At 34.2% G+C, this 23,253-nt stretch overlaps 4 protein-coding genes across 9 annotated transcripts; 1 reads left to right on the top strand and 3 right to left on the bottom strand.

Annotated features, from left to right (window-relative positions):
* On the bottom strand, window positions 1,880-4,865 carry LOC18603397 (probable prolyl 4-hydroxylase 4). The gene is made up of 7 exons (XM_018119505.1): window positions 4,613-4,865; window positions 4,462-4,519; window positions 4,281-4,385; window positions 3,781-3,838; window positions 2,912-3,087; window positions 2,502-2,571; window positions 1,880-2,408 (listed from the first exon to the last, which is right to left on the bottom strand). Exons 1-7 carry the CDS (start codon window positions 4,756-4,758, stop codon window positions 2,113-2,115), a joined length of 909 nt encoding a protein of 302 aa, XP_017974994.1. The 5' UTR covers window positions 4,759-4,865; the 3' UTR covers window positions 1,880-2,112.
* On the bottom strand, window positions 5,221-8,607 carry LOC18603396 (receptor-like cytosolic serine/threonine-protein kinase RBK2). Of its 3 annotated transcripts, none has more exons than XM_007035350.2 (9): window positions 8,222-8,607; window positions 7,458-7,573; window positions 6,939-7,364; window positions 6,606-6,857; window positions 6,353-6,507; window positions 6,147-6,226; window positions 5,914-6,049; window positions 5,683-5,832; window positions 5,221-5,602 (listed from the first exon to the last, which is right to left on the bottom strand). In XM_007035350.2, the coding sequence occupies exons 1-9, from the start codon at window positions 8,257-8,259 to the stop codon at window positions 5,417-5,419; spliced, it is 1,539 nt and encodes a 512-aa protein (XP_007035412.2). In that variant the 5' UTR covers window positions 8,260-8,607; the 3' UTR covers window positions 5,221-5,416. The 3 variants fall into 3 exon arrangements, with proteins under 3 accessions (XP_007035412.2, XP_017974989.1, XP_017974990.1); XM_018119500.1 differs by having other exon boundaries at window positions 8,440-8,607; XM_018119501.1 differs by lacking the exon at window positions 5,221-5,602 and having other exon boundaries at window positions 5,721-5,832; window positions 5,918-6,049; window positions 8,222-8,513.
* Window positions 9,294-12,412, bottom strand: LOC18603395 (uncharacterized protein At4g15545). Of its 4 annotated transcripts, none has more exons than XM_018119504.1 (9): window positions 11,991-12,412; window positions 11,815-11,883; window positions 11,258-11,314; window positions 11,119-11,143; window positions 10,813-10,905; window positions 10,354-10,578; window positions 9,937-9,979; window positions 9,600-9,678; window positions 9,294-9,516 (listed from the first exon to the last, which is right to left on the bottom strand). In XM_018119504.1, exons 1-9 carry the CDS (start codon window positions 12,267-12,269, stop codon window positions 9,424-9,426), a joined length of 963 nt encoding a protein of 320 aa, XP_017974993.1. In that variant the 5' UTR covers window positions 12,270-12,412; the 3' UTR covers window positions 9,294-9,423. The 4 variants fall into 4 exon arrangements, with proteins under 4 accessions (XP_017974993.1, XP_017974991.1, XP_007035411.2 ...); XM_018119502.1 differs by having other exon boundaries at window positions 11,119-11,158; window positions 11,991-12,409; XM_007035349.2 differs by having other exon boundaries at window positions 10,354-10,575; window positions 11,991-12,408.
* Window positions 19,426-20,735, top strand: LOC18603394. Its single transcript, XM_007035345.2, has one exon. The coding sequence runs from the start codon at window positions 19,657-19,659 to the stop codon at window positions 20,230-20,232; it is 576 nt and encodes a 191-aa protein (XP_007035407.1). The 5' UTR covers window positions 19,426-19,656; the 3' UTR covers window positions 20,233-20,735.

Below are 23,253 nucleotides of genomic sequence, written 5' to 3'. Positions count from 1 at the left end.
TTTAATAATGAATGCATAATTTTTTTTATTATAAAAATAATCAGTAAAATTTGTATTAATGAACAATAGAAAGAATCCTTTCCAAGATAAACCATTTGTAAAGTAATTCAAGATGAAACTATTGACTACAATGGCATGTGCATTATCAGATAATGGGATTTTTAAATTTTACAAATGGATTTGTAGAGTTTAAAAACTCTTTGATCATGTGTAGCAAATTTGTAGAAGCTCCAATTAAGTGCAGAAATGGGTCTTTAGGTAACCTGATTGCAACATCACCGTTTAAATAGAGAGAAGAGAAAGAAATGGTCCTGCAGAGAAAGTGAGAAAAGTTTGTATAATCCCATCAGTCCCTCCAAAAATGGAGCTATCAGGGAACAGGTCCTGTCATCACAAGCTGGAAATGCTTGGGTTTGACTGCTATGTTATGTCCTTCATTTTCATACTGTTAGCATCATAATAACGTAAACATATGGGAAGCACCAAGCCCTTCATGTAGTCTTTCTTAGGCAATGTTCTCCTTCTCCTTCTCTCCCTTTAAAAAAGTTTAGAACAAACTTTTTCCAAGATAGCATTGTTTATTCATCGCATCCTAAAAATTTTATTTTTGAATTATTTTCGTGTTTATATTTACTGATGCGTTATATTGATTAGTCCTATATTTTTAATGGAAGAAGTCGATTTTCCACGAATTAGTCCATGCCATGTGGCACTGATCGTCGAAATCAGCCAGATGGCAAAAGGGGATTGGTGATTACACTTGACTTAAAGGCCTCTCCATTAAGCATTGATCTCAACATGTTGTGCATATAATAAATTTTAAAAGATCGGAAGAATCTTGCTAGGGAAGAAGCAGACTTACAGACAGCTAATGTTGGTTCTAATTAGTTGGCTTTTGGTTTCGATGAATAAAGAAGGGACAGCTGGAGAAAAGATATGGGCTTAAGGTGAGAAATCCTCTGTACCCTTTTGGCCATTCTTCTCCATGGGCAACCACAAACGTGCAACGGAGAATCCTTATCGTTGTTAATATTTTATTGCTTGGAAAAAGAAAAAAGAGAGGAAAGGGGAACACAGTTTAGGTGATTGGAGATGTCCTTCTCTTTTAATTATTCTTTTGCATATCATGGAAGATTACATTTTCAATGTGCTTATGATGGACGTTCCCATTACTTGCACTTTGAGCTTAAATCAGGGGAAAAGCCGGTTGTTGATGTTGTTGGTCGACATCGAAAATATTGCAATATTGAATTCTCCGAATGTTTTCTCCTTTTTGGTTTCGAATTGAAGTTTCAAACTTAATAATCGAAAGCTCGAAGGAATTATCTATTTTTACGTATTATATATTTTCAACAATTATGATATAATATATCAATCCATATTCATACATGGACTCGCACCGTTACGTTACTTTTAATATAAAATTAACGATTTTGGATAGAAGAATCTGTCGATCCAACCATTGAATTTGAAAAGGACAAAATAGGATACAAAGGCCAGTGGTGTATGAGCATCTGGTTCAACCTCTTTTTACCGACTTATTTTCAACTTCGCCTCAAATGAGAAGTTTCAGGCACCTAAATGAGATCATTGATCACGTATACCCACCACAGAACAGGTTGACCACTAACATGCTAGGCATCAATCTGGGAACATTTCCTTTAGCTGCAGATTCCATGGCATCATGGGTCTGGCTGGAGACAATTTCCCACCTACCGCCAACGTCACCTCATTTTCAAGCACAAGTAGAATATGGACAAACTTTGCAGCTATCTGACAAAGACTATGTATGAGAAATGAGAATCTTACTAAAGAAACAAGTTAACCAAGCTAATAAGACCAGATCCTGTTGTCTTATAGGAATACTGTTCGAACTATCTACATCTATACGTTTCATTTTCAGACGATTGGATTAACAAATGGAGGATGAAATAGAGTAATTGATCAGTACAGGTAAAGGCAAATGCGTGTTTAAAATACATGTAATTCGACTATGTTTGTGAAAGCCGTAACAGAGGAGTGTGTATTTATAATAATCCACCAAAAAATTAATAAATAACCACTAGAGAAAATCCAGCTGCAGATGCTGTCATGGAAGCATGTGGTGTACAACTAACATACTTTACAGCTTCTCCTACAATAGCCAGGAAGCGCTGCAGATCCAATCATATACTCTGGGTTCTTCGAGCACTCACCAAGAGCAGCCCATCTCTCACAACTCTCATTCAAATCTGTGCAGTTGCCACCGGCTTCCAAATTCTTGTCAAAAGAATCAACATGAATCCACTTTGTTGCCGACCATTTCTCACCTTCAATCACTGGGCACCCAGCATGCAGACTGCTTGGGTCAGGTATAGCAGTTGGGGAGAGACTGAAGAAGAGAAGGGCATCTCCTCTTCGTGGTTTCACTAAATATTTCCAAGGTGGATATACAAAACATCAATTAATTGCTAAACGAAACTATATGAACAATTCAGAAAAGCTTTTCCGATGTTGCTTACCTGCAATTCCCTTCTTTGCACATTCTGAGAGGTCATCATCTGTTGCAGGAGTCTTACGACGTGAAGATTCCTGATGATGAAGTTCAATGAGAAAAAAATGCATTATGCATTATCATTACTTGAGAGAGAGAGAGAGAGAGAGAGAACAACTGCAGTCATCCGCACCCAGCACCTCATTACCCACTTATAAGAAGGGAAGCCAGGTGGGAAGCTTATTCCATTGCCCATCCATGAGCATGTATCTTGTACATAAGAACTGATCTCAGAAGCTTCTGAGGATAAACAGAATCATCAAGCTTACAAAATGTTCAAGCCACTGGAAAACAACAGTGGCTTAAATAACAGTTGACTGCAAGCATATGAAACAACACAAGAAGAGCTCTAATAGAAATAAGGGCACTTAAACAAACCTCTGCTTGGGGGAATACTGTTTCACCACCTTTGGTCACATCTGTAAGATACATCAGCACAGTTGCTATACGGTGTCCACCCCTGGCAATATTCACCTTGTCGACAAAGTAGTCGTAGTGTGGATCATATTTCTGTCCATGCTCATATCTCAACACTTGTATGTCTTCCCCATTTTCTGGAAATCAGAAAAAAATCATGTTAATATGCATTTCCTTAATTTAACTACAATTGCTAATTTCTATTCAAACATGTATATATCTGGTTTTCTACTTATCATATCACAAATGAGATTTATGCGTCCCAGCCAAAAAGTAGCATGCAGCTTTACAATGATGACCAGAAGATGATCACGTAAACATGATATACATATTGATATATTCACAGATCATAAAACAAAAGGGTTGCATTCCAGATGCATAAATTAGCAATCTAGATATATAGTTCACAGACAAATAGGAATTAACTGCAGACAGAAATGTGCAAAATAAACTGCCTTTTGTCCTATGAAAAACATTTAACATCTTGTGTGCCCACATCATACTTATTGGTCAATTTCATGATTATGAACCTTATCTTCTAAATAAGGTTACATAGACAAACTGGTTGGAAGAATCACAGTAGCAGAATCTAGCTAAATCTTGATCACTTGAAGATACTTTTCAAAAGTCCCTGATATATCACTATGGCGTGCAAGCAATCTTCACAGCTTATTTAAATGTCATGAAAACAGAAATTTGTAATTTAGACATGGAACTAATAAAAGTGGTCTTAATAGACCACCGAAATTAAAATATGGTAAAAACGAAGATCAAGATTCAAGAGACATAGAAGCTTGAGCAACAATCTTTTTGAACCATAGTATACAAACCTTTGGGAAGAAATGTCCATGTTGAAATCTTGTCCTCTATACCAGCAACAATAGGATCCTGCAAAAGAAAAAAGAGCACGCATAATGCTCCTCACAGAATTATCCAATGATCCAATGCACACATTTATTTAAAGCATAATGAGTTCCAGTGTTGTGAGTGCTTCTTTCCAAAAACTTATGGCTAAAAGCTTGTCAGATTGAATTCTTCTGAGACCATCATTAACATCTGCTTACGAATCAAGCCTATAACAATACAAAAGCATGAAATTATCTATGGCACTATTAAATGTTAGTTATAAAAAGCACGAAATTGACTACCATTTTAGCAAAACTCTACCATAATAGCTACTATTCGATATCTAATGTCCTACCAATGTCAGAAAAGGTAGCTGTCAGGTAAAGCTTACAGCTTGAAATGCCAAGAATTACACTTTCCATAATTGGCTAAACAAGAAAAAATACGATTGAGAAGCAATATCAAAGTTGATAAAAGATTGAACCTTTCCCTTAGATATAAACATTCCTGAGCTCGTACGGACTTCGCTAAGCCTGCTCTTTCCACTAACATTATCAGCAACTGCAGATCTCTTTAGCTCCGATTTCGCCTTCAATAATAATAAAAACTAAAATTAAATGAATTCAGGTTAAAAATGAATTGACGAAAGTGTAAATTGAACTTACGAGAGAGATCAAATGATCGCATTCGAGGTCCGTTAAGAAGCCTTCATAGACAAAAGCCCTGCAAAAGAAGGGAAATACAAAAAATTGAAAATTTTACTAGATTCGCTAGCCAATTCAAAAGAAATCGAGAGAGATATAGAGGGAGAGAGACCTAGGTTTCCAGGAAACTTGTTTGGCTTTAGCAGGATTGATGATGGAGCTTGGAGGAGTTAAGAACGAATCACAACATTGGTACAAGATTGAAGCGATTGAGAGCGATATGGCGAATTGGAGAGGAAAACTCCTCGCAGCAGCCATCGTAACGTAGAATTTGGATCGCGAGAAAGAGAGAGTGAGATTTTACAGGAAAGAAAAGTCAATGTTTTCTTGGGAAAACGAGACTTCCTGACAATAATTCTTCGCTCGTTTCTTTTATGTCTGGCCATCTGGGATAGACAAAACGTTGTCGTTTTAAACATCATCGCTTCTCAAAATTTTGCTAGTCTAGACGAGTATTAATTAATTTGTAATCTAAATCAAATTAGTGGTAATAAGAAGTAATTACTTCCATCCTATAAGCATTGTTTTATTTTCAGCTTTTTTTTTATCCTTGTTCAATAAAAAAAATCGTAAAATCATCAAAATAGTCGTGTTTGTAATTTATAAATTCGAGATTTGATATCTTTTAAAATATCGAAATTGTAACTGTAATTTATAAATTCGAAATTTTAATTAATAAAAAAGAAATGTATACAAGAATACAACTTCCCTCCTTCAAACTGTTCTGTTCCCTCAACTTTTGGGGATGCTTCATTGCTGAAACTAGAACTCAATACAAGACTGTAAAGAAAAGCTGGAAGAAATCCACAACTCCACAGAATTTACAGCTTTCCATAGAAGAAAGAATTCAGATTTCAAAGTCACCTAATGAACATAAAAAAGAAAAGGACTAGGGAAACCTCTTGTCAATGTTTGACTAACAAAGTTCTTCATTGGGCTGTCCTAAAAGAATCTCCATCTGACGAAGATCGTTCAAGTACTTTGTTGAGTTGTATTCTTCTGCATCATGGATCTCCTCCGAGTAAGTCCTCTGAAGGATAGACTTTTCGCGATGTTTTAGCATCTCCAAGCAGGTAAGATCACCCTTCAGGATGTCTACAACCTGCAGGCAAAATGCAAAGTTTTTGAATCAATCAGGATACAGCAAATATTTAATTCTTCGGGTTGTTGATTCGGACATGCCTGGCTCATTTGGGGTCGATTCACTGCAGACTGATGTATACACATAGAAGCTGTTGCAGTAACACGGTTCAACTGGTCCACGTTATAGGCATCCCCCAGGGTTGGATCAACGAGTTCTTCGATCTTGTTTTCTTTGATCAATGGTTTTGCCTGCAACAATTTTGTTCAAGGAAGTTGAATCATGGGAATACTCTCAGAACAGTGCGACACGGTGGTGTAAAGCAAACCTACCCACATTACAAGGCTTTGCTGTGAACTATCCACGGCTTGCCTGCCAGTGATGAGCTCCAGCAGCAGTACCCCGAAAGCATAGACATCCGTTTTTTCATCTACGATGCCATGCATGAAGAACTCTGGAGGAAGGTAACTGTCAACGACAAGGAATTATTCTGTTGAAATTTCTTTATGTAATGAAAGAGTTTTTAAGGTTCAGAAATCAAAAATGGGGTTTTCAAGTTACAAACCCAAATGTGCCTTCCACTCTAGAGACGGTATGATGAGTCCATTGATCAGGTAACCACTTTGCAAGCCCAAAATCAGAAATCTGGATTACATTTGGAAAAATTCAACCTTAAGCAAGGAACTTCTATAGGAAAAAACCTATAGTTTTGCATAGCTGCTGCTCCATTCTTCTGCAGTTCATCAAAGTTGTTCGAGTTTCAAGATGTACCTGTGCATCAAAGTCCTCTGTGAGCAGTATGTTTGAAGCCTTGATATCTTTATGGATGATTCTCCTCTGGCAACCTTCATGAAGATAGCTGAGGCCTTCAGCAGTCCCTACAGCAATCTTGAATCTGATGCCCCAACTCAGTTTCTCCTTTGGACCTGGATGTGCATAGCAACAAATTTGAACCGCTAAATTTTTGCGTATTAAGAACATGTGAAGAAATACCAGAACTAAAAGAGGTTTCGGAGAAACAAACCATAGAGTAATGATGCCAGGCTTCCATGGGGAGACAATTGAAGAACGAGGTGCATCCCTCCTTCAACCCCATACCCGATTAATTTAGCGATATTGGGATGGTCAACATGAACTATAATTCCAAGCTCAGACAAGAAATCCATGGTCATCTCTTCTGATGAACCTCTGGTTAGCCGCTTAATTGCAACAAGCTTTCCACTTTTCAACTGCCCTTTGTAAACTTCTGCATACCCTCCTTCTCCTATCAAATTTTCTACTCAAAAACAATAGATGCGACATAAATGTTTGTCAGGTGTAAATTTGACCCAAAATCAAGTAGGAGGAGGAAATATACCATGGCTGAAGTTATTGGTTGCTTCATGAAGCTCTGAGAGCGAGAAGTTCTTCCAGGTAGATTTGAAACAGCATAGTTCAGCATCCAAAGTTGAAGATAGTTGTGGAACCATGTCATCTCTAACTCTTTTGCTCTTTCTTCTAGTGAGCCTAGGCTTTAGAGGAGGTAGGGTTTGAAAGGGGATTCCAGGTCCTTTCTTCAGTAAGCGAAAGAAGCCACGCCAGTGAACAGAAGTAGCTGAACTCTGATGATTTTCAGAGTCTGATGAAGTGCTGGCCTTGGAAGAAGTTGGCTCAGATTCTGCAGATTCTATAGATTCCACACTTCTTGATTCTATCGATTCTAAACTTGTTGAGCAGTCCTCGAGAGCAGCTGTTGGAGATGGCTGATCTATTCTCTCTACTTCGGCGCCTAAAGATGCCAAGTCTAACATGATAGAATTGTAAACATAAGCAAAAAATCATTAAAATTCTCCTATTCTATGTCTAGAGAATTTGGAAATGGATGATTAATTATTACCAAGAGATGATATTGAGTCAGAGAAACCAGCACGATGTCTTCTCCTTATATGACGAAAAGGCTCCCATTTCCTGGCAGTTTTGTGGGAACCATTGCTGTCAACGGATAATTCACCACTACAAGAGGGAAAAAGAAAACAGATGATATGACAAGTTATGATAAACAAGCAAAAACCCAGAATGGCAATCTGGATTATCAGAAGAAATAATGAACCGGAAGATCAGAAGAGCCATTGAAACATCATCTGTTACAAATGAAGGTGATGAATAGAAGATAAAAGAACAAAGCCTGGAAAAAAAGAAACAACAAACCGAGAAATAGGTTCCAATAATTGGTAATTAAATGCAGCAAAATTGTAGGGAATTCCATGGAACAGACTTAATATTTTGAACTCCAATTCTTCTCGAGAATTACAAGCTTCTATTGCTTCCCTCCATAAAAAAGCAAATAGCATATGCATTAGGAATACAAGAGAAATCCTAGTCCCTCCTAAGCATTGTGATTTTGAAAAATAAAATCTATTAAATCTGAGAGAATCAAAACAGCCAAAGGTATATTGAAATCATTGAAGCATAAATGCATGAAACTTCTAATTCAGATGGAAACATGAAGGCTCCAAGCCTGAAAGCCAAAAGCTTATTCTAGGTGATAATAATCCTTGAAGATTGTTAAACAAACAAAACCCAATGCTGCAAACAGGAAAACAAATCATAAAGAAACCAGACTCAAAAGCTAAGAGCCTGAAAAGTATGCATGCCAAGTACCATGAAGGAGCAGAATTAGGTTCTCTGGCATCCCTCATGGCTTTTCAGAGGTGACCAAAGACCAGAAGCCAAAAGAGAAGCTAAGGAATGACAAAGGGAGAGAGAGAGAGAGAGAGAGAGAGAGAATGAGAATGAGAAAAATGAAAATTGGAAGTAGCGGGTTGGCATTATTCTCTGAGCTTTCTCTAATATCCATATTGTTTTTTTGGACAGATCACCTGATTTTTGTGCCTAAAAGTAGGCTATCCGGCATTTCCTCCTTCTTAATCCATTCCCTTTTTTTGGCAGAGATCTATAAAAAATAAATTGAAAAGAGAATATTTTGATCCTATATTTAGCATATGTTAAGGAATGTTGAAGGCTTGTCAGAAGCACGTAACGGGATCTCTTACAAGTTTCAAGTAACAGCCATTACAGCAATGTCTCCCTTATTTTGGGTCTTTGACGCGTGGAACAAACTTCCATTTTTTTTATACCTTCGACCAACAAAATCCTTCTGGTTCAACAAGACAATCCTGACATGTTGAGAAAACAGGGGAATTTGCCACTTTAAGTGCAGATTCAAACCAGATGAGCTGGATTTCCCACAAGAAGTACCCCATCAGAAAGCCTTCCTTCCAGCTAAGTAAAGCAAAACTGGGAGCGATTATTTTACCCCAAGCCATTTCATCTTCGTATCTGCTTGTCAGGGCCAGCAAGGGTGGAAGCTTTCAGCCCAAGTTTAATTATTACTATTATTTTTCACCAGTTTAATCAAATTTCTTCTTTGCTTCTTCCTTCCCTCACTTCCCCAGCCTCTTTTTCTTGGTGAGGGCCACATAGCCTAAAATGTTACTCCTTAACAATGATAAAATCTTTTACTACAAGTCACAAGAAAGTATGATCCTTAGAGCAAAATACAAACAGAGATCAAGTATTTCTACCTTTAATTGAACAAGAAATTTCAGCCAAAGCCTCAGGTATCCTGATCAAAGAAGTTTAAGTATGTTTCTTGTTCCTTTCGACATGCATTTTTTTATGTTTCTCACCATTGAAACAGCCTCATGCACAAAGTTGCATCCAATACAAGATATATAGAGTTTTTCTGAAGGTGTCACAACACAGGCTTTATTAGGTATTTTACGCCAAAAAATGTAATATAAGTCACAAAGTGGAAAAACCCGAAGATCACAAAAGCTAGGTACAATTTTATCTCAGCTGATTTAATGGACATTGCGATTGATTAAACCCTCAAATATTGCATAAAGATCTCTGTTATCTGGGCCAAAAATCTCTTCTCCCTTTCTTAAAGTCTCCTGGATAATTCAGATAAACAAGGAAACGAACATGTTACAATGAGAAACAAATTTAAAAAAAAAATGGAAAACAGGTTGCATACTTCTCTCGTTTGCTTGTGGGAATTTAGCTCTTTAACATTGGCCAGGAAGGCACCAAACTGCTCATAAGACAAACGGCTCCTGATGAAACAAAAGTGGTGGTCAGATAGGCAATTTGTTATAAGCCATGCCTTCAGGTGCAGCTAAAACTTCAAGGCTGGTGATATAAATCGATACCCAACAACAAACTGTGAGGAATTTTGATCAAATTCACATGGGCGTTTCCTTAAACTGATAAAATAAGCTCTATGATCAGATATGTAGATTCTGCATATTTCAGTGTACATAACAGTTTAATCTTTCCACAATTATATGTTTTCATATTATGGATGTATTTACCTGACTTGGCGGAAGAATTCCTTTCCATCAACCCGAGTGCGTCCTGACACATATCCAGAAAGAAGTCATATATTAAATACTATATAGTTGCTTCCTTAAAATTAGTTAAGCTGTTTCTTTTATCATAAAATCTAAAAACTCTTCCAGTATCAGGAAATAAAATTTCATGATAGGTGCAACATTAATATAGTGGGGTGCCCCAGCCACATATACATCAATATAGCTCCAGTGACTGTTTTTCATTTCCTTTCTTCTCTTTTCAACATTCTCTTTCAGTTAATGTTTATATCAAGATGGTTTGACATTTAGAGTTCTTTGTTAGCAGTTCATTTAGTATTGCATAACTACCACATCCAGCCCTACAAGCAATTAGATTCTGAATAAGTTATTATCCTAGAAGAAAGTTTCAAAGCTAACCTGTCTGTGATCCACTGTCGGAGCTTGACATTGGCAACCTATCATCAAACATGCCTCTTGAGGTAGAAAATGAAATTGAATGTCTCTTAGGAGACACTGGCTTAGATGTTCTTGTGGGAGATACAGAAGCTGACAAACTTGGTGGAGAACCTGGAGGAGTTAGCCGAGGTGAGCTTGTTTGTGACGCTAGCAGGAAGCTATGTGGCATGCCAGGTCTTGAGGCTGCTATTATGATGGTACTTAGTAAGAAAAATAGACAACAATATTGAGTAAGAAATGGAAAAGAATTGACTCAGTTGCAAACATTTGCATTTTTTACATGATACCACGCATGCTTGAACAAACATCCATGAGCAGAGAACAGGAAGAACTTCAGTAATGTGTGGAAGACATCAAAAGTTGAAATAATCATGTTTATGAATAAATTCTGCAACACTGCCAAAACCAACAAAGACTTACCATCTGTGTCACGATCCTCCACTAATGAATTTCCCGTACCAAAGTGCTGGCTACGCATTGAAGAAGTTCTTGAAGGCAAAGTAACATCATCTTCTGAAAAGGTCAGAACAAACCAAGGGTTATATCATAATAAAAGGAAAAATGTTTAAGCACGGACCAACAGCTTAAAGCCTTAAGCATCACAAAAAGAACTATGAGGAAGGCACCTTTTATTGATGCATTTAAGATTCAATCTAGACTATAGATACACTGCATGAATGAAGTTCAAACGAGCTCAACTCAGTCAATGGGAAAATAAAACCATACCTGATGGTGTTGGCTTCGCTATGATCTGAGGACCCCCTGACTATAGCAAAGTTAGCAAGTCCAAAAACTTCAACAAATTATCCTAGAAGAAACAATTCTTGGAATAATCAATAGAGAACTCCGGTGGAAAACAACTTACAGAACTTTCCTCATCCTCTTGAAGCGACTGCATAAGTGTCCTTCTAAAGACCTCCAACTGTGCATGCGGAAGACGGTACAACTTCAGACTACGTTGTCTAATAAAACGATTGTACACTACTTGCCATTTTCCCAAAGACCATTTAGCTCAAACCACACCATCCTCTTGCCTGTTCAGAGGCATCTATGAAGGGGACACTCAAATTTCTAGAATTCTCATCATTTTGTACCACAAAATACATACATAACCCACAATATGATAACATTACAAATCATCATGAAATGCTTATGCCTTCCCTTACCAGGCATCTAAGAAGGGCACATTGGCTATAAAAATTTAATGGGCACCCTTTGTTTTGCATGAATGTCAAAATATCCTCACCATTTCAACTGCTATATAGCTCATATTACACATACATCGAAATACTTTCTTCTTCTACTTCCTTTTGTTCAATCAAATTTCCTTTTCTCTTAATAACTAAATTGTATTAAAAAAATAAAAATTTACAAGCTTTAGTCAACCAATGAACCAAAAGTCAAACCCCATTAACATTTTACCTTGGAAACATCTCTCTGAAGCTTCCTTACAGTGTTGGAAAGCGAAGCATTATCTTTCATCAAGCTCGCCTACCCCAAAAAAAAAAAAGAAAACAGAAAGAGAAAAAAAAAGTCAATTATTCATTTATTAATTTCTTAAAAAGGGCAAGAAATTAAAGTCAAAGCCGATGTCGGACCTTCTGCTGGTCGGCCTTAACGAGTTTATCCGAGGTTTCAGACAAAGAAGCATCGAGGGAATCGATCTGGGCATAAAGGTCGGCGATTTGTTGGTCTTTCTCGGCGAGCTTGAGCCGAAAGGAAGAAGACTCAGCTTCCAGTAAGGAGACACGTGTGGAGAGTGCAATGGAGGTGATCTTGCGGGCCACATCGAGTTGGTCGAATGGATCCGAGGGTAGTACTTGCAAGACTTCCTCGGGAAGATCGAAGGTCGAACCACCCGATTCTTTCCCCAACATTTCTCTCTCCAATCTTCTCTATTCTATCCTATTGTTGCATACTTTTTTCCGTTTTATTTTTTTTTTAAATTTCATTTTATATTGCATGAAAAGTAATGGGGATTGGATAGATGGGGATTTGGTCAGTTGGACATGGGGTCAGAATTGAGAATGTGTGGGTGAGTTGTTCTGTTTATTATTACATTGTCTCGATAAAACAAGAACCAACATGTGGCTTGTGAATGGATAGGCAAAAGACAAAAAGTTTCTAGTGGTCTGGTTTTTATTGCACTGCTGATTTCCTTTTTCCTTTTCGGCTTTTCGTCTCAGAATCGGGCAGAGGGTTTGGTCCTACAATGGGATTGGGGGGGGGTGTTAGGGTGGCTTTGTAAAGTGAGAGTCCTCTTTCATGGGCTTGGCAGGCTATCTTCAGGAAAATGGGCTTCTTCTTTCAGTATGGTTTCTGGTGCAGAACTGCCTGTCTCCTGGAGTAACCCAACAGCTAGCTAGCCCATTAACCTCCTGGAAAAGTGGTTCTTCCTTTCCTTCTGTATGGTTTTATTGCAGAACTGCTTTTCTGGGGCCTGATATGCTTCCCGTGGGGACTGTCTGTCCATTGCAGACGGGCGGAGCCTCCTTATGGAATGGCCCCATAAAATTTTAAAATTTTATTACATATTAAATAATTTTTTTAATTTATTTTATAAATTTTCTTAATAATCTCTTCAAAATAAATTTTTATTTAATAATGAATATAAATAAAAAATAACAAAATAATTTCATATACTTGACTTAATTTTAAAATTTTTTTATTTTGTAATTTATATTATATTATTATTTATTTTTATTCTATTTATTCATATGTTTTAAATTTTTGTAGATTTTCTTTCACAAATTTATACGAACCATCAATCGTATTTTTTTCTTTCTTTTTTATTATGTCATATGTGGATTCCATATTCTACTCATCATGTTTTTTTTTCTATTATGTAGATTTTATTTTTTATGATTTTAATTTTTAAAAATAAATAAATTATTATATAATTTCTAAATATAAGTTACACCGTTGTTTAAAATTTCATCAATATATTATTTTTTATTCAGAATAACCAATATATCTTAACATGCAAGTTACAAATTTTAAGTAACAAGGATATACATATAAATTGATGGAATGAAATAATTGTATTTCTTTCAATACAATTTTATCTATTGTATTTATTTTTAATGGCTCTCAAAATAATTTTTTATTCAATAATTAATTTTATTCTTCAAATTGTTTGATAATATTAGAATTATTATGGTTAGCAAATTGCTAGTTAAGCCCAACAAATAAATTCTAAACTAATATGTTAATCCTATCAAATTCACAAAAAAAAATAAAAGTGAGCGTACTAATCCAAACCCATTAAATTTTAATATAAATTTAAACCTATCATAACATATTATATTTTAACAGTCAAACCTAATAACTTATCATAACATATTATATCTTAATAATTCAATCTAATATGTTAATTAGCAATTTAAGAAACAAATAGAAAATAAGAGAAAAGTTAGGATGCATAAAGTAAAGAGATAATTCATTTAAGTTTGAAAAATTATTTTCTCTTCCATTATTGCGCGCAAAGAGTGAAAGAGATTAATTTTATAGTTTTATTCAGTCATTTATATAAATAACACCGTCATTATTATTAATATGTATTTTTTATTTATTTAATTTTTTAGATAAATAATAATTGAATTATATATAAAATTATTGTTAACTGTTTAATATTTTTTTCTATTTGACCCTTTCTTTGAAAATACTCTAACTCCGCCCTGATTGCAGAAGCAATGGAGTCAATATATATGAACTGCCTAACTTCAAAAATAAGCTAAGAAAGCCATGTTGATCATGTTGTTAAAAATCAGTTCAGTCTCCGGGAAACCAAGATAGTCCACAAAGTCATGGAAAATAAAACATGCCAGGAAACCGACCAAAACCCAATAACATAAAAAACATGTGAGGTCAGAACAGTTGGGTTTAGAGGCTTTGGAGCCAAGATTCTGAAGTCTTTTATAGAAGGGTGAAACTTAGTGGTAGGTCTTTTGATATGGTAATCTAGAGATAACATAGTTCATATTTGATAGTGAGTTTGATTCTAAAGCAGGTGCCTACCAACTCATATGGTATCAGAACTTCATAAGCATATGTATAACTTCTATTTTGATTGGAAATAGCTGTAGTGGGAGTTGATAAGCATGTAAGTTATCAAAAAACAAAACCGGATGCCTGAGTCATCCAGCACTTCCCAGGCTTAGCTAGGAGATCACCATCAGTGGGCAAATCTATGGGACCATGAAGTTAAATCATTATATCGATCCCAAATTCTTCATCATTGAAAAGCAACACAAGTGGGCAAATGAAATTGTTGAGTGAACAGAAGCCAGATTCACTGATCTGCATCATATTAATTAACAGAGAGAAAAAAAAAAATAGATTCTCCAACATGAGTTAAACCACACCGCAATGGAAAAAGAAAAAGTAAATTAATTGCCTTCACTCTGTCCTTGGATTCATCTTCTTAGCCTTATTGGTGAATATGGGTCAGTTCCAGTTCAGTCCTTGTTAGAAACCAGTTCCTATCCGCTAAGGGAATCTGTTCTAATTTTTGGACCATGAGTGGAATGTTCGTCCTTGTAAACACCAAAAAGGGTGGTGACAAGTAGTTTGTTCTCAGCCTTGTGGCCTTCGGGAATGTGACAAGCAAATTCCCATCTTCCTTTCACATTCAAACTAAATTTATTGCACCCCCTTGCTATTCAATTCAACAGAAACAAAGCTATTATCTTCAGCAACCCAGTTTTGACCAAAAGGGCACTGCTCAAGACTTGACCAAATAATGATAACATCACCCAAAGGTGTTGGCTTAGCTAGCTCAGAGTCCACAATCAAATCCAAAGAAAACCTCCACAAGGCAGGTCAACTATCATTGGGTATTAAGGTAAAATACATATATATATATATATTCCCCCATCCCCATGGGTGACCACCTATATAGTTTTTCTAAAGGGCATGAACCTTTATAAAGTTTCCCCATGGTTCTCAATTCTCATCATAAACTTTAGCTTTATGCTTTAATCTTTATATTTTATTTTTTATTTTATTCTATTTTTCTCTGTCCTATTTTTTCTTTCTAGGAGGATGTTTCCACTTATGCTTCCCAATGCAGTACCATCTTCTTTTTGTATAAAGGGCAATGAAGATGGGAGACAAGAAAGCATTATTGCTTCCTTACACTTCACTTCTCAAAAATTGAAAATTGGAAAACCCCGCCTTTCTTTATCAGATTTGTTCCCTTTTTTTTGTTTCACTTTCTATTTTTCTTCCTTTTTTTAGTGGAAAATTATTGGGAATTACTTGGGGCCACAACCAGATAATCAAAGGTCCACTCAGTTTTATTCTTTAAAAAAGAAAGAAAGAAAATTATATACTTTTTGCAAAGCATTTCATTGATTTTAGCACCTTCTTATGATAAGTCAAACTTGCCCCTTTCTCTCAAAGAATATTTCAATTTGTTTCATAATGATACCATTGAGAGCTTCATTGGTTTTAATAAGAAAAGAATCATAATGCAATGAAATCATGTAAGATTAAAATCAAACATTTGGAAGAGTAATATGGTAATTTCCAAAAATAAAGATAAATTTTACCTACATATTTTATAGTTTCAACTTTTTCAATATAACACATTGTAGTTTCTTTTTTTTCCATTAATATATTATGTATATCCATTTTTTTTAATATGGCTAACTTATGTTCCCACAAAAGATTAAACTATTAATTTTGTTCAGTAAAATTACAAAAAAAACCTTAAATGTTAATAAATAAAAACTTAAACAAAAATTATCCAAAAGTGTTAATTAAGAAAAAAAACCACGAAAGGTGATGAGTGAAAAAAAATGAAATTACAAAAAATATAGATAAAATTTACCTTATTGAAAATGATCGATATATTTTAAAAATATGTAATAATTAAAAATGACTATTGACTTTTTAAGTAATTAACCTTGGTGGGAACTTTTTTAAGCACTTCAACCTATGTTAACATTAATTTAAAGATTAAAATCAAGATTAAAGATTTCCTCATAATTTTGTATTCTATCTTTAGACAGCTGTGGAATATAAAAAAACAAAAAACTATGTGAAACCCTTGACATGTCTCAACAAACAGTAACATGATTTTGATGTCTAATTCAATGAAGATGCATCATGTACCACATATATATAAAGAAAAAGATAAAGAAAAAAAAACCTTTATTTTAAAACTTTGATTAATTTACTTTTTTTGGAAGAGAAAAAAAGTTGTGGGGCATAACAATAATTTAGAGAAATGAGTGGAAATCAAGAGGCCATGTTGCAATGATCTTGAATAAAGAAACATTAGGGAACAGGAGAAAGAATATTATTTAATAACCATAACATGTGAAAACCCTAAATTAATGATTTCCTAACCATGGAATTAAATTAATTAACTTTTGATCTGAGTCAGATGCTAATTGGATTCTAAGCATATAATCTTTTTTCATTGTCATATCTATATGATTGTTTTATTTTTTGAATTTTTTTAAATATAATAATGTCATTTTGTTCGACTTTTTATTGTTTAGTTGTACACAAATAGTATGTAATGATTTATTTTATATGACTAGTTAGATAATGGAATTGTCAAACACTTTAACCTCTCTTTAATATATATTAATATGAATGATGATTAAAAATATATAAACAATTATTCTGGCTAAATTTTTAAGGTAAAATATTATCTCTTTTAACTTTTATGCATAACTTCACATGAATTCATTAGTATTAAAAATAAACAGTCTGGAAACATTATTAACAGAAAATATAAAAAGATTAAAACATTATTTATTATTTATTAATTTTAAAATTATTATTGTATAATTTTAAAAAATTAAAAGAAAAAGAGACATGCTCTTTCCCACGAGGAGCACCAATAAGTGCTTTTTTGATTTTTTTTTAAATTATATAATAGAAATTTTTAAAAGTAATAAAGTATAAAAATATCATTAAATTAACAGTTGAATTTATGTGTCTAATAAAAGATTTTTTTTAGATAGAATATCTATTATGAAAACTAATGAACTCGTTTGAAATTTTGATTAAAACTTATAAGTGAGAGTATTTTACCTAAATTTTTATGAATGATGAAAAAGTGATAAAATAATTTTTTTTTTCTTTTAGTCAAAATAAATAAATAAATATTATAATATAAGTTAATTCTGTCCAATAATTTAATATGCGACAAGGTTATTAACATTGTCACGGCATCATGAATAAATCCATGATTTTTTAAAATTTTGTATCTTTAAACAACAAAAAATATTATGTTACAAAAACTCAAAATGTTATTTCATTAATTGATTTTTTTTCTTGATAATAATTAATCATTTTAAAATTCCCATGTTCTTCATTTTGCCGAAAATTTCAGTCCCAGCTTTCTACTTAAAAGAAAAAACCAACAATAATTTATTTGAATATTAAAAAAATTGAAGCTTCATTGTCAGTGCTGATAAAACTTAATGCTAGCTGGGTCAAACAAAAGAGTGAATCACACTCCAAATATGACTTTGAATAGAGATATACCTACACTTTTCTTAGACCACTTCAAGCAGAAAAAAGTCAACAATTTCCCATTTAATTATAAATTAAATTAAATAAAAGATAGTATGAATATTTGATCTTAATTTAAGAAATTAACTTTATTTTAATATTCTAAAATTTAACGCATTTGATCATAATCGATAATTTATCACATATATAAGGTTATAACTGAACAAAAATGAAAATTAATTCAAATAATGGGCTTAAAATTTCATGATGTGAACCAAATTATAAGAATAGGTTTCCTTTTAGTAATGAATTTTTTTAGTTGATGAAATTTTCTTCAGATCAAGTTATTTACAATTTTTAGAAAAAATAATTAGTAGGTGTGGTAGTTAATATAGTTGTCTTGTTGTGAACCAAATTCACCCTTACTTAAAAAGGTTTTTATTCAAACAACAAACAAATTTATTAATTAGGCAAAGTCCTATTTCTAAGAAACATGTATTAATATATTTAACCCTAATTTCCACAAGGGAAACTAATTTTCATTTAAGCATCATGTACTCACACTTACTAAAAATTGCTAATAATTGATGGTGAAAAGTAAACATGATTGATTAATACGATAAAAAACAATACATAGTTAAAAGAGTTTAGATTTAAAGTTATTATATTACATATATTAAATGAATTTAATTTTTTTAATTAATCATATTATCATATCAATTCATATAATATAATTGATTTGACTCGTTTATAATATTTATTTAAACAAATTAATAGTGTTAATGTTATTAAATAGATTTTGTCATGTCATAAATTTAAATTGAATTTATTTAATAAATGTATTAATAAATATAATAAATATATTTATTTATATTTTTAAAATTTTGATAAGTTTAATTAATTATATCAGGGGAATATATTTACCGTCTGTAAGTTTGTTGTAGGTGAAAGACTAATATTTCTAATAAGAGACCAGCCATCTTTCTGTCCCATCAATATCAAATTACTCCTTTGATTTTTCACAAGGCTTTTTTCATGGCAAGATTTTGTCCTTTTTGTATATATAAATTATAAATAAAGAAAGAAAAAAAAAAAGTAAGAATTTGATTAATGGGCACACAGGAAAGCAAACCTCACCACTGTTCACCACATAAATGAAAGGCAATGTCATTATCCGGTGTGGTCCCCTCACCTAAAAAAGAAATAAAGAATTTCCCATAATAAAAAATAAAAAATAAAAAAATTCTACAAGCCGACAACTAACGATTTCGACACCAAACCTCCGTTACCCTCTCAAGTATCATCAAATTAGAACTTCAGTAACGACAATTGAACAAAAGCCAATCACTTAACGGTCTCCGTTATAACAAACAACCCATTTTAATGGGGTCTACATGACATGGACCCCGGTCACTTCAAACCCGAGCCGCCCGGGGGGGAGGGTCCACCCGACGCGTTAATACAAAGACAAAGACTGAGGAAGCTCACCACGAACCCGACCCACCCACCCTCTTTTTCCTCGCCATTTCTTTCCTTTCCCCCCACTATATATTTCCCTTCCCTTATCTCTTTCCTCTCGACAGATTGAATCACAGCAGAGCAAACAAAAGGAAGGGAATTTAAGAAAAAAAAGGGAAAATTCAAGCGAGCCTCCCTTCTTCCTTTGATTTCCCCTTATGAGGAAGAAGAGATCGTAGAATTCTCGAGTCCTTCCTTTTTTTTGTTGTAAATTTATTCATCTAAATCTCAGTTTCTTTTCAATTTTTTGGGGTGTGTTTCGGGCAAACTAATATGGGGACTGAAGTTTTACGGCCTCAGGATTGTTTGATCGAAAGGATCCGGTTTGCTCCGACGGCTTGTTCTCGCCGGAGATACGGAAATGGTAGCTTTAACCCTAGTTATTATTATAATAATAACAATAACAACAGCGGAAATGGTAGATTTAACAGGAAACCCGCTCACAGGAAGCGGACCGGGTCGGAGCAGGCGATATCGAAGAGATCTAGTTCCGCCGATGACTTGAAGACGGTGAGGAACAATGTTACGATGGAGAAGGTTACGCTTTTGAGAAGAGGAGAGTCGTTGGATTCGAAGATCAAGAGCAGCAGCGGGGGAAGGGAAGGCGGGTTGGTTGTTACGGGTACGGATCGTTTGGGTCCGGCTCCTGAAATGGTCCCGAAACAGATCAAGATTGTGGATATTAGGTCTGCGGTGACCGCAAAATCAGACGTGTACGCCGGATCTGCATTTGCGGTCTCTCCGGCTCCGAGTTCACTTCCTTTGCCGTCTTTCTCGAAGAAAAAACAGGTTTCTATCGATGATTCAGCTACTAGGGATCTCCGTCGTTTGCTCCGACTTGATCTCTGAGATCCTAATGTAGATTTCGATCCAAAAAAGAAGTATCCATCTCTTCGTCATTATATATATCTCTTTCTCTCTCGCGATCGGTTCGTCTCTAGTTAGATCTCTCCGGAAATTTCAAGATCCGATTACCTCCGTGATATTTTTTACAAAACGGTGGACGGATTTGAAAATCGGAGAAAAGATTAGGGGCGATTAGATAAATATTCCACGTTGTTGTATCAGTTTATGGGTTAAAAAAAAAGTATGGGGCTGTCTTTTATTATGGGATGATGAAGAAAAATGTAAAAGAAGGAAGAAAAATTAAGGGGGGTTGAAATGTAATATTAAGGAATTGTAGGTGTGGGGTTGGGTTTTTAATTGTCGGGCTGTGATGAATCTGTGTTATGCTCTGTTGTGAAAAAGAAAAAAATTGTAAGAGAGATTTGCAATCTCGTCCCTTTGTTCAGTTTGTTGTAAAGTAAAAGATAAATTAGGGAGTAATTTGAGCAGATTTCTTTTATAGTTTATCTTTTGTTAATAGATCTTTAGATTTCTGTTTGGGTTTTTTTCTTTGCATTTCCTTTCAATTCAAGGAATGGAAGGAAGAGGAAAGGGGTAAAGAACATTGAGAGGGCGGATGCATTTGGAGACTCAGTATTAAAGACTTAAAACGCTTTTCCTTGTGTGGTGGGAGTGTCGGCTTGGCGTGAGCCGTGTGGAATCCTTTCACGTTATGTGGGCACGGGGCGACGGCTTCCGAGTCTTGTCCCAATTATTGCACCATGGGTCCTCCCTCAATCTGAACCATGCAACACAAAAATCTAATGCTCATAAATTGAGGTCTCAAATTTGCTTTAATTATTATTATTTTTGCGTTCTCTCATTGATTTGGAGGAGATCATGGCCATTCATTCATGACTTGTTAGGTAAGAACTATGAAAATTTATGGTAAGAATTGATGCATGCAGCGTGGCACAATCTTATGGGAGAATCGATTGAATATTTAACTAGTTATATTATTTTCAATTTATGAGATTTGCAGGTTGATGTGGATTGTGACATTTTGTTATCATAAATATAATCAAATAGATGATCGATGATTAATCTTCTTAATTTTCTCTTGAACTATGATGGAAGATTGGGGACTGAAATTATTTCGAAGTAGCCAATAAAGGAAATTGCTTGCGCAAAGTTTAATGCAGTGTGTGTTACTGCAAGTAAAGGAATACTATTAGTTGTTTGGAGATTTCAGTCTCCAATTTGGACGCGGCTGGTGTGATAAGTCAGTTCCTGACTTCTTCCTAATTTCCTATAGAAAGGTCTCTATCATGTTTAGGTACAGGGGGAAGGGATTTTTTCTTTCCCCTTGGATTCTCAACCAAAGACTTTGATTTTTTTTATCTTTTCTTGTGAGTTTGTGATGTGCAAAGATTTGATTGCTAATTCTTCCAACCCCTTTACCATTTTGCCAAATGTTTGAATAGGTTTGGTGCCCTTGCAAGTAGGAAACCGGAAAAAAGGATCCAAATGTTTGAATAGGTTTGGTGCCCTTGCAAGTAGGAGACTGGAAAAAAGGATCCAAAAGTTTGAGGGGGCATAAATTGACCATGAAGACAAATACATATCATTCAATGCTATACACAGTAATCATTGGTTTATTTCAGTCATTTTTGGGTAATACTTTTTGTTGTTGAATTTTATTTCAGTCATTTCCAGGCACCCAATTTAGCTAGAAAGAAGAAAATGCCTGGCCATGGATGGAACTTGGAAGTGTAGTGCATGCTTCCTATGTGGGCCTGTGCTGTGTTCTCAGAGTTTAAGACAGATCGTAAGCATTAATGAGACTGGAGCCAGCCTTGGAAGCCCTTCTGCCTAACGGGGGATGGCCCAAAGCACCTACTTTCATTCCATACTCCCATATTTCATACCATTCATTTCTAGGTGAGTCAGTCCAATTCCAAAGATGAAAAGCAAGAGATTGTATGCTTTAGCAGCCAGCAAAAGTTACTAGCAAATTCAAAGGCCAGTTTCCTTACATTCTAAAAGAGACAATTTTGATTTAGTTTCTAGTTCAAAGTAACTCACTTACACCAACCATGATAATTGCATCTAGGAAAATTTAGTTAACTAGATCACAGAAACTTCAATAATTATTAATTTTGTAAGTTCCCTATTCCATATTTAAATTACCTAAAAAGCATCTGACCCATTTAAAGAAACAACCATAAGATTGTACAATACTCTCCTTAGGAGTTGAAAGATTAGCCTGATAGTGATCGAGCTGCTCACCAAACTTGTGACCCAAAATCAGGCACCAATTTGGTAATTAGATTAAAAACTGTAATTGTACAATTTATTAGCTGATTTTCTCAATTAAACTCAATTAATACGGTTTTGGATATTTATAAATGAATACAGGTAGATTTTGGATTGAAAAATTAATACTCGAAATGCTTTTGGATAGAATTTGAGTTTGAGGGTTAAGATTCTCGCTATAAAAAATTGTTCACATATAAATAGAATTAGATGTGGATATTGAATAAAATTCGTTCCAAACCAGTTGAATGAGGGAAAAAAATTTTAAATTTTTGCAAATATCATGATTTGAACCTTGGCAAATTCATCTTCTCTCAATACCTTAGTCCAATTTATGATTTTGTAATAACTTGACAAAATAATATATATATATATATATATATATATATATATATATATATGATTTCACAATTGATATTTTATTTCATATTTAATTATTATTTTTAATGTGAATTTAGAAGTAGGTTATCATGTTAAATTTACTTTGTAAAATTGACGAGTTTCTTCATAAAAATATTTGTAATATAATATTTTAATTTATAAAATTAAAATTCTGGGTTGGATAAGATTGTATTAAAGTTTTTTATATGATATTTACTAAATAAACAATTTGAAGTAATTACCGAATATCATTAATCAATTTCGAGTGCTAATCTGCTACTCAACCGGCTCTAATTAACAATTGACAAGACTTAATTGTCTTGTTGATTATGCAAATCTTTAATTTGA

The sequence above is a fragment of the Theobroma cacao genome, chromosome 4 (assembly GCF_000208745.1).
Source record: "Theobroma cacao cultivar B97-61/B2 chromosome 4, Criollo_cocoa_genome_V2, whole genome shotgun sequence".
NCBI lineage: Eukaryota > Viridiplantae > Streptophyta > Magnoliopsida > Malvales > Malvaceae > Theobroma > Theobroma cacao.
The sequence above is the reverse complement of the archived record's forward strand: the minus strand, read 5'-3'. Positions and strand labels throughout refer to the sequence as shown.

What these genes read in the sequence shown, in the direction of transcription:
- LOC18603397 (XM_018119505.1), bottom strand. Translation starts at nt 4,758, where the DNA reads ATGGCTGCTGCGAGGAGTTTTCCTCTCCAATTCGCCATATCGCTCTCA. An exon ending in CAGTATTCCCCCAAGCAGAG is followed by an intron (nt 2,572 to 2,911) that starts GTTTGTTTAAGT and finishes CTTCATCATCAG; the next exon opens with GAATCTTCACGTCGTAAGAC. An exon ending in TGCAAAGAAGGGAATTGCAG is followed by an intron (nt 2,409 to 2,501) that starts GTAAGCAACATC and finishes GGAAATATTTAG; the next exon opens with TGAAACCACGAAGAGGAGAT.
- LOC18603396 (XM_007035350.2), bottom strand. Translation starts at nt 8,259, where the DNA reads ATGAGGGATGCCAGAGAACCTAATTCTGCTCCTTCATG. An exon ending in AACCAATAACTTCAGCCATG is followed by an intron (nt 6,858 to 6,938) that starts GTATATTTCCTC and finishes GTTTTTGAGTAG; the next exon opens with AAAATTTGATAGGAGAAGGA. An exon ending in ATCGACCCCAAATGAGCCAG is followed by an intron (nt 5,603 to 5,682) that starts GCATGTCCGAAT and finishes TTTTGCCTGCAG; the next exon opens with GTTGTAGACATCCTGAAGGG.
- LOC18603395 (XM_018119502.1), bottom strand. Translation starts at nt 12,269, where the DNA reads ATGTTGGGGAAAGAATCGGGTGGTTCGACCTTCGATCTTCCCGAGGAA. An exon ending in TTAAGGCCGACCAGCAGAAG is followed by an intron (nt 11,884 to 11,990) that starts GTCCGACATCGG and finishes TTTTTGGGGTAG; the next exon opens with GCGAGCTTGATGAAAGATAA. An exon ending in AAGAGGATGAGGAAAGTTCT is followed by an intron (nt 11,159 to 11,257) that starts GTAAGTTGTTTT and finishes ACTTTGCTATAG; the next exon opens with TCAGGGGGTCCTCAGATCAT.
- LOC18603394 (XM_007035345.2), top strand. Translation starts at nt 19,657, where the DNA reads ATGGGGACTGAAGTTTTACGGCCTCAGGATTGTTTGATCGAAAGGATC.